This window comes from Fulmarus glacialis, unplaced genomic scaffold (genome assembly GCF_000690835.1).
Source record: "Fulmarus glacialis isolate BGI_N327 unplaced genomic scaffold, ASM69083v1 scaffold2241, whole genome shotgun sequence".
In the NCBI taxonomy this organism is placed as follows: Eukaryota; Metazoa; Chordata; class Aves; order Procellariiformes; family Procellariidae; genus Fulmarus; species Fulmarus glacialis.
In genome coordinates this window covers 12122-29073 of record NW_009191954.1, presented here as the reverse complement: position 1 = coordinate 29073, position 16952 = coordinate 12122, and the positions used below count along the sequence as shown (strand labels likewise).

Here is a 16952-nt window from a genome sequence, read left to right as displayed (position 1 = left end):
TCGACCTCATCATCACTGCCATTGAGCTCAGTTCTGTTAAAGACAAATTTCTTCAATTGGTTGAAAAACTTCAACTGCCCATAAAGAAAAAGCTGTACTTCAAGAAAACCAGTACTTCTCAGGTTAGCATTGTTGCAGCAGGTGCTCCAATAGCCCCTTATTTAAATATCTGAGGCCCACTGAATAGATTCTGATATATGCGAGCTCAGAATCCCCCTCTGAACTCAAAATATTCCCATCCTTTTTATTAATGAACTGAATGGCCTGGTAAGGATAAGTGCCTTGCCAGAGTCAGACAGGAACTCAGCAGCAGCAGAAGAATTTGCCTCCGGTTGCTGTGATAGAAATTAACTTTCCCTCTTATTGCTTCCCATTTCAACAGAGGACTTATCTTATTGAGCAGCAATTCCAGCTATGTCTTAGAGCCAATTCCCGACAGCCCAAACCAGCACTTGATCTACAGGTTGGACGACCTGAGGTTGCAGAGAGGAGCCTGTGGCTACGAGGGCACTGGGGACGCAGCCAAAGACTGGCTCAGGGACTTCACAACTGGGATGAAACCACCTCGCCAAAGGGTGAGCAGGGCTCAAACCAGGTCCGTGCGTGATGCTCCAAATTTCCTGCCTGTTCCAAGCCCGAGGAGCCTGCTGTTCTCTGGGAGCATCGCTCAGAAAGTGAAAGGAAGGACAATATTTAAGAGGGTTTGTAGCAAGCTGGTTGCCAAATAGTGGCTCCAGCGGGGAAATAAATGAGTGTTGGGGACCATTGCGTAGCATGAGGAATCTGGGCTGTAGCTGTTCCTGCGCAGATTTGCGCATCCGATACATGAACAAATGGGTGGGCTGAGGACAGGCATGTGGGCACTTGCTGTAGCTAAACTGACTTGTGATACTTGGTCATACTTGCTATAAGTCAATCACATCTGGAGGTCCCTGTGTGTAATGGGGTGGTGTGAATGGCCAGTGAAAAACAAACTGGGAAAAAAGGCCTGTATGTATGTTTTGCGAAGAGTTTCTTGGGGGATATTGGGGAAATAACCTATGTTGCTGCTGCCGCAGGTGAAACGGGAGACTCTGCAGGCTACGAAGTACGTGGAGCTTCTGCTCGTGGCTGATTATGCAGAGGTAAGAAAAGGGATCATGTTTATACCAACTGAGCACCGGACCCAGAGTGAGCATCCCACCTGCAGCATCTCCTGGGGTGGGGAGGGCAGCTGGAGCTCAACAGGTTTCCTCTTGCCATCCCGATGGTCCTACCCCCACCAGCAGACAGGGAGAGCTGTGTCTTGGTCACTTTTGTCCTAGCAGCCATGACTCCTCTGCTGTCACTGTCAGTCACTGTTGGCCAGGGGAGAGATGCAGGTTGCGATTTGGTTGAAGGACTAGGGTTGGGGGTCAGTTCTTGCCTCCCAAGGTACCAGTGGTCAGCCCTGGTTATTGATGGGAGAGACTGCCTTCAGCCTAGGGTGACTTGGGGGTTTCCAGGAACAACGTGCTTGTAACTCTGCAGAACACTTAATCTCTAGAGAAGATAACCGTGATTATCCTCTGCTCTGAGCCAGTAGCAGATATATAAATAGACATTTTCAGGCTCTTGATCATAGAATAGGGCTGGAAGAGACCCAGTGAAGTCAGCAATCCCTCCCCCACCCCCAGCCTGGACAGCACGCCAGTCGTACTTACTGACAGTGCAAACTGTGCAGTGTTTTGCTGATCATCTAATCTCCAGCACAGACGGGAGTCAAGCTGGTCCTATTCATTATTTACAACTTGAAACTCCAATAGTGAAAGCCATGTAGTGCTCCGGGCTATAATTTAATCTGACCAAAACTAAAGAGGCAGAACCTATTTCAGCCTTCTCTATTAAGCAGCAGGATACCAGGGAAACTATGAGAAAACACATTATACCCAGGAACTGCCATATGTTGTTCACCGTTTCATTAGACAAGCTGGGGTAGACACCCTTGCAGTGTCATCGTTAACTGCCCTTACTGCGTTTCCTGTCTCCCTCGCTAAAAGAAAAGTCCCAGGTTAAACAAAAATCTGAATATTTTGCAATCTTAATTCCTCGAATCAAGCAGTTTGCTAAAATTAACTTGTTAATTGCCAGGTGGTTTAAATAGGCAAATTCGTTGGATGAGTGAGATGCATCCCCCATTCGTTGGCAGCCTTGACCTCAGACATGAAGTCCTGTTACCGTATATTTTACCTGGCACATTTGTCAGTTCTTTGTCAGCCCCTGGCTCTGGGGGCTCTGAAAAGTTTGGGTTGCTCCACTGTGTTACTACCACGGCTTGAGTAACGTCACCTCAGTGGGATGCCAGGGATGAATTCTAAATATACATGTGCAGGTGGGCTTATAGTCAGATGTACAGCGAAGGAAGGCTTTCAGGCTTCGTTTCATAGTTACCTTCTTATTCCCAGAGTAATGTGACTTGTTTTAACACATTTCAGCTCTTCCTAGTTGCCTATGTGCTGGCTGACATGTTCATTTTGTTCAGTTTCAGAAGCATCACTTCAACATTGAAGCAACAAGGCTTAAATTACTGGAGGCTGCTAATTACGTAGATAAGGTGAGATCAGGTGTGCGTGAAATGAGGAAAGCAAAGCCCAAATCATGAATTACGAGAATTAATTGTGACAGAGGAAGACTGTCTTCTTGGGAGAGAGAATAATGTTTCGGCAGTTCTCCCCAGTGACTTGGGGAGTGGAGAGCATCCATCAAACAATTCTTTTGTTGGACATCAGGGACGGGCTGGGGGAATCTCCATTCCTTACCTTGGAGACAGCATGAGCATCTCTGTGTTTTAGTACATCTTTGTTTCAACTGCGTTATCTAAATAATACTTTTTGACAAGGGACTTCAAATTGTAGAAATCTAGGCAAGTAGAGCTGGAAGGAGCCTTCAGAGGTCATCCTTGCAGTAGTACCCAGTGTTACTGAAGTAAACTTCACTACTTTTCAGATCTACTCCCTTCATACTCCCCTTCTCCCCTTAAACTCCTTCCACCACTCCCCTCACCCTGCCACCCATGAAAACTTGTCCTGTTTGTACTTGACGTGGGCAGCAGATTATTTCCTTCCTCTTTTCAGGAATTTTGACATATCTAAAGATAAACATGATCTCAGTCTCCAGTCTTTGTTTCTCTAGATTATCTCTTTGTCATTCGTTTAAAAATGAAAGTTCAGCATCTCTAGTTCAATTGAGTTTAGGTTTGTGGGTGGTGCACGTTTCTCTCTGCAGAGCTGCAGCACTAAGTTGCAATGCATTTCCAGAGGGAGCATCTTCTCTGGGCACGTCTATCTGTAGTAGCATTTAGCAAGGTTTATATTCAAGATTGAAAACACAGTAAAATAAATTAGTGGTGCTCATTTTGGCATCTCTTTTCCTTCCTATTTCTTAGTTTTACAGATCCCTGAATATCAGGATTGCCGTGGTGGGGCTGGAGATCTGGAGTAATTGGAATAAATGCGATGTAACTGAGAATCCCTACTCCACCCTGAAGTCCTTTCTGGCCTGGAGTAGCAAGGAGCGGGTGCACAGAAAACACGATAACGCCCAACTAATCACGTGAGTTTATTTCTCCTGAAATAACCTGTTTCTGACAAGTGGGTTGGGTGGGTGGGAAATCAATATGTAAGATTATATCGTTCTAAGATTCAAAGTGGCAGATTTATGTAGAGGCCACTCAGCCAGCATTAAGAATCATGTTGGAAAATCACCTTAGGAGAAGTGGAGATCCCAGGCTATGAAGCAGTCTCAATACACAAGCATCAAAGTGCATCAGCTTTATTGCATGTGTATCACAAGCAGCTGCACATGATCTGTCACAGCTACATGTACAATTTCAAGAAAATCTGAACCATAAGCAAGACCTGTAAAGGGGAGCTAAGCCCTTTGCAGAAGGCATTCATTGCTAACTCATCCCAGACACAGGGGACACGGTGCTGGGAGCTAGCTGATGATCTGTGACTCATCCTACTGATCTCATTAGGGCCGGTAGCTATGGCCAGCAATGCAGATGTCGTTGGAAGAAAAATTTGCAGCAACTCTTAGACCTCGTTACCTCTCCCATGGTAATTTATCCACCAATAAGTAGTGGTGAGTCAGAGGAAAAACCGGTAGGACTGAAATGCAAAGATGCAATGCCTTTTCCCTTGTTTTGTTTGTTTGGGTTTTTTTTTCTCCCCTTTAACATTACTGTATTTCATCTTCGCCTGGTCACGTCCTGAACACAATTTCCAGACCTCCCATTCTAGACATGGCGACAGGGACAGTGCAGAATTCTGGCTCGCCAGGCAGGAGCTGAGCGTGGCTGCACCACAAAGGTGTTTTCTAGTACTCTGTTAAGTCCCTGAATCCCAACCTGGCAAATAGCAGGCTTAAGGTAAATTAAGTATTCACAAACAGTACCCAATTAAGGATCCAGAAATAGTCTTTTCTGTGCTAGTTTCAAAGCTCAGGGGGAGCACTTTTCGGCACCAGAGCATATGAAAAATAAGATTGGCTGGCTGGTCCATAAACAAAGTACTAGTCCAAGAAAAATAGGTCTTAAGGCTTTGTAGCTCTGATATAATGTCCTGTACTTGAAGATATTACTAAAGAAAATGTATTCACCTGTACAAAGCTGTGGACTGCAGGATGCATTTCTCTGCCTTGCCTTCTCAAGTGCCTCGGTGCCATTTCATGGTCTTTCTGGGTTAATTTTAGGGGTGTGCCCTTCCAAGGTACCACAGTAGGCTTGGCTCCTGTGATGGCCATGTGCTCTGATTTCCAGTCAGGAGGAGTAAACATGGTAAGTAATTGCTAATGCCTAATAGGATGTTTCTTGCCAGCAGTGAGTACATAGCCTCCTAAAGCTTACAAAGAAAATATTTCTCCTGAAGGCCTCTTGCTCACCTGCTCAGGAATACCTTCGGTAGATGTTTTCTACATGTAGCAGTGAGCAGTGCCGCTTACCCCATTGACTCAGAGGTGCACAGGACAGGCACAGGTAAAACGCTGATGTGCTTCTTTGACCATGCACAGGATCACTCTGATAATGCTATTGGTGTTGCTGCTACCATTGCCCATGAGATGGGACACAATTTTGGCATGAATCATGATTCAGCTGGCTGCTGTACTACCCCTGCGGAAGATGGAGGCTGCATCATGGCTTCTGCAACTGGGTGAGTCCATCTTACAGGGTCTCAAGGGGAAATGCAGAGGGCTTCATTAAGAGAGCCTTGGTGGAGCAGTAAGAGCTAGAAATGCAGGCTGAAGGTGGGTCTGTTGCTGCCTGTTGGAGCCAGCGTGTTTATAGAGAAAATACTGCTGGGCAAACCCTGGCTCATGTATCAATAGGAATTTGCTAAATTCCTAATGAACTTACTTCTGCCTGAGGTTGGCCTTAGGTAATGTGGGGACCTGGCAATATTTAGAAGTGGAGGTCTAAACTGTCTGGTAAAAATCTCTCTGTCTCAGGACCCCTCTAACCCCTCATCCCTGAGTTTGTGCTTCTCACTGTGTCCTGCCAAATGATCCATCGCCCCAAAGCAAGTTCAATGCATATATGCACACATCCTTTTGCAAAACCTGGACTGCCTTTGCCAGCAAGTAGAGAGGAACAAGGGGTGACAAGAACACGTGTGACCTTGGCATATAGAGATTTATGTGGGTTTCATTTCCATGTTGCACACAAGATGTGTGGATACACGGTTGATAGGGTTTCTAAAGCGTCTTGTGCTAAAGATAATGTGCATTATAATGTGGTAATGAGAGGAAAAAAGATTGCTTCAGGAAAGAACTGATTTTTATTAAAAGGCACAGCGATAGGGCTATGTTTCTAAGTCCGAAGACATGAAAACAGATTGACTGCATGTTGTCTTAAGAATACTGCTTGGTTTCAGTAAGCCACAGAAAGCCTGTGTTTAAAAGGGAAGAAGTAGCTGGCTTTCAGAGAAAGGGGAAGAGAGAGTGACTCTAGAAACCCACAGGAATTCCAGAGCTCATTTTGGATGAGGAACCATAACAGCTTCCATATTGCAGTCACGTAAAAACGTCAGCCGAACCCATTCACTTAAAGCCACATTCCCTGTTTCCTCAAGCCTTCCTCCTTGGGGTTTAGCAGGTTTGAAAAAAATTTTCTCCATAGATACCTTCTTTTACGTGCATGATTTCCTCCAAATAAGGAAAGACATTTAGGTGAGAATTGAAAACATAGTGGAACATAGTAGAACACGCAATATGAATGCACACATGCCGGTCATATATAGAGTGCATAGGTTCTGGCATTGTAGCAACAGAAATTAATAATTCATGTAACAGAAAATATTCACATCCTTTGCAATGAGACAGTAGATAGGAAAAATAAAATACTATTTTTATCAGTTAAACTCACAAGCAGTTATTCACAGTCCAAGTGCTGGACTCAGGCTTGTTCAAGCAGAGTTAGGAATAAGTCACAGCTTCAGTATAGAGCAGGTAAGGACTGCTGTATTTGTCAGCTATCAAAGTCAAATCTAATTCAACATATTTTTTGTTCAATAAAGTTTATTTTTTAAGGCCATTATATTACTAGACAGTCTTGCAGTGCAATCTCACCTTATCTTCAAATGTAATCCAGATGGATTTGACTTTGAACAGGCACACAAAATCACGATCCGCTTTTGCACAATTTCATAGACTTCAGAGAAGGACCTGTGTCCTTTGGCACTTGTCAGGATTTGCATGTGCTCATTTTTGGTTCTCTAAACCATTGCCCAGATTTGTCATGATGTTTTTCTACGCTGTCCATATTCAGGCACCCATTCCCCAAGGTGTTCAACCAGTGCAATAGAAAAGAGCTGGAGAAGTATCTGCAGTCTGGTGGAGGGATGTGTCTCTCCAATATGCCGGATACCAAAAAAATGTATGGTGGGAAGAAATGTGGAAATGGCTACTTGGAAGAGGGGGAGGAGTGTGACTGTGGAGAGGTGGAGGTAACAATTGTTCAGATCCAACCATTTGGGGTTTAGTGGGACACAATGATTTTATTACGTATTTTGCAAATACAGTTATATGATATCTAAACAGCTTTTGTTTGTGCAGGAGATATGCATACCTTCCCTGTATGTAAATGTATATGCAATGTAAATCAGGGTTGTAAAGTATCATGTCTAACTAAATTCACAGTATGTAGTACAATGCATCCCACAACACAGGGATGGTGTAATCCATGGTTGAACAGAGATGATGAAAACTTCATTTAAAAAAGAAAAGAAAAAGTGATCTTAGATGTTGCAGTTTCGTGTATAAGTTCACTTTACCTACGGCTCCATTCTTGACAAGGACAGGGCTTCTCTTAGCACTGCATCTCACTTCTCCAAATCCATACTTTGACTAATAAGACAAAAGGGAGCTGGACCAGCAGCCCAGACTCACTAGATGTAATGAGCACAACCTATAGTATCCAGTCAGTCCGACATAGGATACAATTATGCAGTACTGTAATTCAGCACATGCTGGGTATCATGACCATATCGTGGAAGGAAGGCTGTTACTTTGTTCGCATGTAATTCATCGTGTACGAGAACAGATTATTGCCAGCTTCACACTTCGATGCTCTGGCACATTCTTGTCTTGAACATCTGCCTTGTAAACTCTGCTGCATCTCACTGTCTTCCAGGAATGCAATAATCCCTGCTGCGACGCCAGCACCTGCTCCCTGAAGCTGGATACCGAATGCGCCCACGGCAGCTGCTGTCATCAGTGCAAGGTGGGATCTCAAGGTGGTTTTCCTGAGAGAGGAGAGGGAATAACGGTGGTGGAAGCGTGAGGCTGAAAAATGGAGGGGAAAGGGGAGCAAACACAGCCAAACATGGAGTTCAGCTCCTCACCTGCAAGCAACACGGTCTGATTTTTAGGTACAACAGCTATGAGTACCATCAAACTAGTGGGGTCCTTTCTTCTAGCTGACTAATTTAGTTGACTCCTGTGATAACTTTAGATGATCTATGAATGCTGCTGGAATGAAGTCACACTGCCTCTCTTAAACACTTAGGGATGGGATGAATCAGAGTGAATATTTGTCTCCTTTGGCTCTAGAAGAAATCTAGACAGAGCTCTGCAGCTTCCTCCAGGGATTAGTTTGGATGCTCTCTTTGCTCCAAACCCTCTTTTCTGGGATGCAGTTGAATTCCTTTAGCCCAAGAAGAAACGCTAGCAAAGAGGATTGTATGCGTGTGACCACTATCATTTTAAATCTCAGCTTTCCTTATAGAGGCTGGTTAAAATGTGTTTCTGATTTTGGAGCCACAGATCTCGGGCTTTGACAACAAATTAACTCAAAAATGAGCATAGGCAAACATTTCTCTTAAGCTCATTTTTGTGTTTGCACATTGACTGCGTGCTCTTACTGACCTATCCTGAGCATGTGGAAAATAATTTTCCAGGAATCCACCTGGACTCACTCCTTTCACAAGAGGCTTGGAAAAACCTCCTAGATGTAACTGTGTATGCCCTTCCGTTCTCCATGTCCATGGTGGACAGGACAGGAATGAACTGGGTAAACTTGTAAGCGAGGGAGACATAAGTTACACATTAGGAAAATGTCTCCAGCAGAAATGACAGGCAAACACTGAAACAAATGTCCTAAACAGGGAGGGTTTTGAGAACAGATTACACAGACATCTGTCAGGAATGGTTTAAGTAAATGAGATCCTACCCTAGGGTAGAGGGAGATGGATTGGTGTCCCCTTGAGATCTGGCAGCCTTATTTTCTGTGCATGATCTCATCGCTACCCAGGGAAGGGATCCAGTCATTAATTTGATTCTACACAGCTCACTCAGTTAATGAAGTTACAGAGTCATTTGGATCACTGCTGACCTCAAAAAACCTAAGACAAGGTGCATGAAGAGACGCATGCAAGATTTTTTCTTACCTACAGGGAGACATTGTGCAGACAGGAAACCACAAAGGAGCCAAGCAATAATTCAATTTTTTTCCCTTTGTATCTTTTTAGCTGATGTCTCCGGGAACTCTCTGCAGAGAGAGATCAGGACTCTGTGACCTCCCAGAGTACTGCACTGGCGAGTCACCGTTCTGCCCCCCCAACTCTTACCAAATTGATGGGGCTTCCTGCGACGGAGGAAACGCCTATTGCTACAGTGGCATGTGTCTCACATATAAAGACCAGTGCTTGCAGCTGTGGGGGCCTGGTAAGGACACTACTTGCACCGAAATACATTGTCCCTTGAACAGGCAATATTATGTGGCATCCTGCTATTATTCACCCTGTGTAAGGCAATAGTTCCTTCCATACCTGTTATCAGTGGTAAAGTCTGAGGACCCTTTTCTCCTGCCTTGCTCGCTTGGAGGAGGCAGCAAAAATTTCCCATGCTTAAACCATCCCAGAAAAAGAACAACTGGGTGGTTGGCATGGGGTGAGATGGGCTGCCAGGCTCCACAGGAATCAGCCATGTGAGTCTCTTCCATCCAGGAGCAAGGCCAGCACCCGATGCCTGCTTCGAGAAGGTTAATGCTGCTGGAGACATCTACGGGAACTGTGGGAAGGACATCTACGGCAACTACAGGAAGTGTGAGATGAGGTAGAAAGCAGAGTGGCAGCCAAGAATTGCTCATTGGAGAAGATGTTTTTATATATTACAAAATCACGGTCCAGTAGATAAAACTGATCCATGCTTTGGTTTCACTCCCTCCCTCTGTCTCCTGGGAAACCAGCTGCATCCTTGTCAGACTTAGACCCCTTACAACTAAAGCTTTAAGTTTACCATTTTCCCTGCCTTTTACATTTTAAAACATCTAGTTGATATTTTTTCAAAGCAACAGAAGAGGGGATTTTCAAATCTGTAAGTTAAATGTAGCTTTTTACCTGAGACAAAAACTTCTTAATCTTATCTGTGATTTTGCTGAGGCTGGACGCATGGGGACAGTGAAATGGTACCATCAGTACCCATCAGACACTGTTGCTTGGGCTAGCTCTTGGGAGGTGCTTGCTCTTTGCCATTGAACAATGACTCAACACTGCTGCTTTAATTTACATGTAGAGCTGATGCCTGCAAAACCTTCAGCAAGCCAGGAATAATCACTTTAGCCTTTCCTTTGAAATCAGAGATGCTAAATGTGGGAAGATCCAGTGCCAGAGCTCTGCTTCCAAACCCCTGCAGTCCAATGCAGTGGCCATAGACACAACTATCCGCACGCAGAGGACGCAGCTGAGGTGCCGAGGGACCCACGTGTACAGATCTGAGAGTGAAGAAAAGGAGATGCTGGATCCTGGCTTGGTGTTGACAGGAACAAAATGTGGGAGCCATCATGTAGGTACAGTCTTGCCTGTAATGGCTTGGGGGAGGTTCAGGGTATCACTTTTCCATCTGGAAAGTGCTTTGTGGTTGTAAAGCCATTCGTTTCTTATGTCTAATGCCTTTCTAGGGGATTTTTATGTTTGTTAGAAAAATAATTTCTTAGAGGCTTCTGAGAAGCGATGGAAGAATACACACCAAAGGCCATACCTTAAGTCTTTGCCAGATGAAGCCCAGGGCCAGTGCTAAATTTGGGATTCACTAGTTGATTGAGGTTGTCTTGCTTAGAGGTGAAACACGCAATTAGAAATCAAGACACCTGAGAGCTCCTTCAGAGACTTGCCACATGGGCATGGCCAAGCTACCAACTTCTGAGCTCCCACTCCTCTCTGATGCGCGTTAGCTGGGATTTAGGGTAGTGATTAAATGTTTGCTTGGGAACCAGGTTAGCTTCATGGCCTGTTGTTCTGCCCGGGGTATTACTTGTATTGCCAAGCTGTCTGGGACCCTGCAAGTCACAAAATAACACAAGGCAGTAATATGGTACATAACCCAAAGAGCTAACGCTGAGGTTTTGGATCCTTTCTCTGCAGGTTTGCTTTGAGGGATGCTGCCAGAACACATCCATCATCTTTGATTCTGAAAGCTGTAGCAAGAAGTGCCACGGGCATGGAGTAGGTGTCTTCCTTTTCATTTCCATTTCAGACTGAAGCAAGATGGGCTGCCATTCATCTGTGGGTGGTGGTTCAGCTCAGTTCTGATACCACGCTTAGGTTTGCTCCGGACTTCTGCTTCTTGATGATTAATTTGCACATTCCTTTCATGTTTGATGCATTTTCTGGTCTGTGAGTGTCCCTTTGACATAGGATTTAAGGAGGTCTACAGGAGGGATATGAATTGCAATGAATGAAAAACAAGAAGGGGTAATCTTACAGAAAAATCTTCTGGGCCCAGTTTAGAGTGAATAAAAAAAAAAAATCAGACTTACTGAGGGAAAAACATAGTAAAAAGTCATGTTTAGAACAGTTTATCCAAAACTGTGCTCTGCTGTGCCCCCAGGGGATGGAAAGAAGAGGCTGGTCAGAATTTTTTATACCTTTTGCTGATATTTCTGGCACAAAACATCAGCATCTCTCCATCCCCATGGTCCAGTTAGGCAGTGGAGAGGAGTGATAAATACAGCAGCGTGCAGCAGTGTGTGCCTCCCTGAGCAGTTTGGGAGGCCCCATGATGTACCCGACAAGAAGAGGGACTCTCCCCGCTCTTTCATTCCCAGTCTGCTTCGTTCCTATGATCCATGAAGCTGTAGGAAGTGATTGTCAGCTATTCCACAGAATCAAATTAAATGCTACAATTAGCACAGGACATCCCTAATCAGAGGGATCAGCCCCGCCTCCAGGGGCTGCCTAGATGATAAAACAAATAGTAATGGGCCAAGCAATAAATGTAAACAATAAGAAATCTTCATTGGATGGAAGACTAGTGTCCTTCAGTTTAGAGATAAGAACAAGAGAAAGGCATTTCTAAATGCTGGTTTTCTCCTGAATCCAGGTTAGTGGCCCTTCAGCTGAAGAACCCTTGTGTTTTGGAGAAAGGGAGAATTTCTGAGGAAATAAAAGGCACTTTCACTCACTGAAAAGAAAATGTTTGCAGGCACTTAACTTCCTGTTTATGCCCATAAGAGTTTCTTCTGTAGTGTTTTATCCAGCTAGGGCTTAATTTTTTTTAGCTTGCAGATTCTTTAGGAGCTGGCACTAAAATCTCTGAGTTTTCCCGCTCCAGGTCTGCAATAACAACAAGAACTGTCACTGCAACCAGGGGTGGGCCCCCCCGTTTTGCAACAAGCAGGGGAGCGGAGGAAGCTTGGACAGTGGTCCCCCCATGCCTGAAGGTGAGTGGGACCAACTCTACTATGGTGGCACTTCAGAAGGACTTGAGTTAGATTGGGAGCGGAGAGTTTTCCATTTGACTAACTCTACTTTCTTGCCCTCAGGCCCTTCAGCGGTCGTGATAACTCTCGCAATCCTGGCTCCCATTCTCCTTCTCATTGGAATCATGTTTTTATTCTATTATCTGAAATGCTGGAATAAATTCACCATCTGTTCTCTAAAGAAGACCCCACAGTTCAGGTAAATTGTCAGCGCTGTGCCTTATCAGCTGGCATCCACCCCCTTTCAGTGTTAGGAAAGAAGAGAAGTTGCAAAGGCTGTGAGGAATATAACAAAATCGGTTTGGTGGCATAGTCGGTATTTGCTTCTCATTTTTTGATTTCCGTTAAAACATAATGGAAAATACAGCAAAGAAAAAGGAGAAAAATATATAAAGGAAATAACACTCTCTTCTTTCTCTCGTTGTCAGTGACACCTCTGGAAATGGGCACGCAAACCCTGCCTTCAAGTTGAAAACCCCGCAGGAGCAGAGGAAGGTAGGGACCCTCCACCTCCCTGGGGAGCGATGCAGCCGCCCTGGGATGTGGGATGTGGTTCCCTCTCACGCTGCAATTAGGGAGCGGATTTATCAAAGGATGGGAAAAACAGACAGATATTACCCATGGCTGAAAGTCAGTGGGAGCTGAATGCTGAATCTATTTCTAGCCTTTTCCTTAAAGGTAGGAGCTGGGATTTGACCAGGCCTGTGTGGCCGCTTCTTTGTCCTGATAGATCCTCTTCTGTCACATCCCCCTCTCAAAACTGTAGAAATTACAAACACTGGATTGATTTACAAGCGTCACTTACAGCGATAATGCCTGAGTTACTCTGTTCTCTTGATTCCCATTTCTGCCTCATGATCCCAAATTGTCCTAGTCTATCTAATCAACGCCTACTAGACATATACAACACACACTGGTGTTGCAGGCAACATTTTCTACTGCGTGGCTCAAAGACCTCATGCAGATCCTCAGAAGTGTAGCAGAGCATAAAAAGGTGGTTTGAAGTGGAAGTACCTAACTCCTGGGATTTGTGGATCTTCTGCACAGGTGATTGGGTTCCCCGAAATCCCATTGAAACCTCCTCCCCAGCAAGCTCCAGGGCTCCGAGTAAACCTGCAGCAGCCATCTGCCTTCTCCACTGGCCACAGCTGCGGCGTGGGGCAGCCCGCCAGGCCAGCGCAGCCAGCACCTGCGAAGGACGTTGCCCGGCGGACACCCCCGAGCAGGCCAGTGCCTCCTGCTCCCAAACCCCCTGTCTCTCAGGTACGGAGTCGCACCGCTGTCCTGCTGATGCGGTTCGATGGGAGGTTTGTTCTGAGTGAGGCTGGTGGAGCCTCTTTAACGCTGGTGGGGGTGTAGGAGTTACCATGCTCACAGGTGCGTGCTCCATCTCACCACAGGACAATTACCGGTGGTCCTTCTTGCTTTGTAGTGTAGCTGACAATGACTGTGCTGGATGCCAGCATGCACAATTACTCTTAATTCAGGTCCCCTGATACCTCTGTCCTGGACCTGAAGTCAGGTAGCGTGGATCACAAAGCAGCATTCACTTTACCGAGGTCATCTAAACGTTTTTTTAGCTGCAAATCAAATAGATGATTTGCCAGGAAAGAAAGGACTGTACAGATTTTTCCCTAAGCAAGCCTAGCATAGCTCCTCTTACCATTTGCATGTATTTTATCTCCTGGAAACAAGCCCTTCTGAAATTACCAGTCAGTGATAAGTCTGAGGTTCAGTGCTGACTACAGGATCTCCATTCCTTGGGACAATCCCCCAGGTGTCTTGCATTTGGTCATTCCTGGACTAAAGCCTCGGGAGCCTCAGACAAATTTTGATGTGCAGCAGAAATGGGACCTTTAGTGTGTTGCATAGGAAACATCAGACTTAACCCAGACTCACCCTATCTTATGTGAGCATCCTAGCCATGAGGTTATTTTGAGGGTTATACGGAAAGGATACTGATTTACTTCCTTTGCTAGCAGTTTTGTTCTGAGCTCAGTACAGACCCCACATTCTTATGGAAAAGATGGCAAATCACTCCGGCTGACTTAAACCCATTTTACCAAAATATTTCCCCACTAGCTTTATTAGGTTAGGGCCAGCAAAGGAGCAAAGGGCTCAGTTACAGGGGGGAGCAGGAGGCTGGCTCCCAGGCAGTCTCTCTCTGAAGGATATAGAGGAAAACAAACCCAAAATATTTTAGTGAATGGGATTTGTTTCTAGCTCCATTGTTCCTGTGTGGAAAGAAAACTAAAACAAAAGCAGGAAGCTGACTGTAGTCAGTAAGGAATAGGTGTCCTTCCCAGCTGGTTGTTGACAAGTTCGCCACAATCTCCATTGTGTTCCCCCGCAACACATCCAGCATCTTTCTCTCAGTCAGAACTACTAGATGAAACACTTTTCCTAGGATTTCCAAAAGAAACCTTGCCATTTTTGGGTTGGAGGAGAGCCACAAGATGTAGAAGGTACAGGGGAAATAATTAATTTCACTGTTTGCTAGTGTCACTGTCCTTCCTAGACGTTTGCAGTATCTGCCAGATTTGCTCTCTTGCTATTCCTATAGGAGCTCTTTGGACCCAGCAGTCGGTGGGATTTAGTCTGCCTTGTCCTTCCTGCAGTCCCAGGGCAAGGTCCTTGGAGAGCAATAGATCCCCAAGCATCGGCTGATGCAGCTGTCGAGCATCGCATTTATGCGTAGTCTAAGGGGACTGCAGGGTTTTTGGGTGCCCTCCAAGTTGTGAGTGCAGCTGTGTTTATTGTATCAACACCTGTAAGCCAGCGCCTTAGTACAGAGACTAAGCAACAACAGGCAGTTAGTTCTTGTGTGGGTAACTTCTCCCCAGGGGCGTGCTTTACACTGAAATTCATTAGACGAATGGAAAATATAATGCTCTGAGTATCCTATTAGGGACAGCTGTGCACGCAAATAAAGTAATAACTGATTGTAGGTGGGTGCAGGGCTGCATGTGTTTGTATGGGCACACGTATATACATGTGTATAGGGTTTACAGGCATTGTATGGGCAATCATATAGTGAGTGTATGTGTGTGAAACTTGCTTCCAACCTTAAGTGCATCAATAATGTGGCTAATTAAAAGGCTCTGGAACATAGCTTCCCTATTACTTGCAAAATTCACCGCTTAAAACTTCTGGATCCTCTAGTGCTTTCAGCCCGCAGCTCCACGTAGGAGGCAGAGCAAGGTAACCCTGTTGCCCTCTTTGGTTGTCCTCGGTTTGAAGCCAGCTGCCCAGCAGCCTAAGGCCATCCGGTCTTCGTGAAACTTGATAAGTGAAAAACTCTACAGTGTTGAAAACCACTGATCACCTGCATAATGCGATTAGCCATAGCGGCAGCCACCTGCGCTTCCTCCTTGCTTCAGAGAGGGAGAGGTCTTTGCAAGCGTGGTTTTACCTGTGTCCCTTCAGTCCTTTGTCTCAGGCGGGGATGCTACAGGCTGAGTTGTGATGGGGACTCCTGCCCAGTCTGAAACAGGTTTCTCCTGTTTTTCATCATGCAGCCATTAGATTGTAACCCTGGGGCTAACTCCAAACCAGAGTCCTCGAGGTGTGCAGCCACATACCCAATCTGCTGTCTCAGACTTTCAAAAAATTAAAAATATTATCTCTGTTTTCAGGCTGGGCATCTCACCAGGCTGGGAATTCAACACTGTTTCTTTCTTGTGTAGGATATTTCTAGGCCCCGGCCACCCCAAAGAGCTTTGCCGGCTAATCCCGTCCCAGCCAGACCCAGAGCCTGGCCGGGGAGCAGCCCTGCCATCTCGCTGCCTCCTGCCCACACCAGAAACCCAGGATGACTCCAGCCTGCGGCAGAGGTAGGCACTGAGCACGGTGATGGGAAGCACAGCAGCGTCCTCTCATTACTGGGGAATAAAACTACTCTGAAGTTTGTCGTACTGCAAACACCTTCACGCTCAGCCTGGGTGGGTGGAAATGAAAAGGCTGTTGGGTTGGTTGCCTTTATTGGAGGGGCCTCTGTTTTCAACTGTTCCTTATTAAGCATTTACTGGGTTAAGCAAAACAATTAATTCAGTCCTCCACATCCCTGAGCACTTCCTCAGATAAAACATTTGTGTGAGTGGGGCTGAGCAATGAGGGTGTGTGACCCAGAATGGTTAGTGAAGAGCAGCAAAACAGGAAGGTCCACACAAAACCTGGGGACCCCAGTAAGGCTCAGAAACCCTCTCTACTCATGGCTAAGGAGGTGCTTCCCAAAATTGTCCTTAAGAAGGACCATTAGTAAGGGACTTCGAGTCACTGAGTTCAGCTCCCTGCAAGCTGCATCCCTTAACACAAAACACCTCCACTCCACACAGCACAGGTGTTGTCTCCAGCCGACAACATACTTGAGGCCAGCTATGAAAAATGGAAAGAACTGCATGAACTTCATTGTGATCCTGGTGGGAGAGTTTCCTGCCTGATGCATTAGGGTGTGAACGCATGTGAACGGAGACAGGCTTCCCCTGGCCCGCTGTAACATCAGCTCCAGGAGAGGGAGAGGGCAGAGTTTGCTCTTTCATCAGTGCTTACCCCCCTTTTCTCCATTTTCCATCTCACCCAGAATGGTGTCGGCACAGCTGGAGCAGTGAACGTCTTCAAAGTGGGACAGCCGGGCTCCCGTGGGCACTCATGAAGCAGTCTGTTCCTGGCTGGCTCTGACCTTCACAGGGACTGGATGGCCTTCGTCACCCAAAAAAACATTCACAGCCACAGACAGTGTCTC

The 16952-nt window shown here is 45.7% G+C and overlaps 1 protein-coding gene across 1 annotated transcript; it reads left to right on the top strand.

Annotated features, from left to right (window-relative positions):
• Positions 1–382: 382 nt before the first annotated feature.
• On the top strand, positions 383–16862 carry ADAM19 (ADAM metallopeptidase domain 19; the record flags this gene model as incomplete). The annotated part of the gene is given in 18 exon segments (XM_009586858.1): positions 383–575; positions 1059–1124; positions 2501–2572; positions 3404–3570; positions 4711–4795; positions 5029–5168; positions 6782–6959; positions 7646–7735; positions 8982–9177; positions 9459–9567; positions 10092–10296; positions 10875–10955; positions 12064–12172; positions 12275–12410; positions 12640–12706; positions 13259–13474; positions 15898–16044; positions 16791–16862. Coding segments are annotated over 18 exon segments (2329 nt in total), but the record flags the coding sequence as incomplete, so codon positions are not given.
• Between the last annotated feature and the right edge of the window lie 90 nt (positions 16863–16952).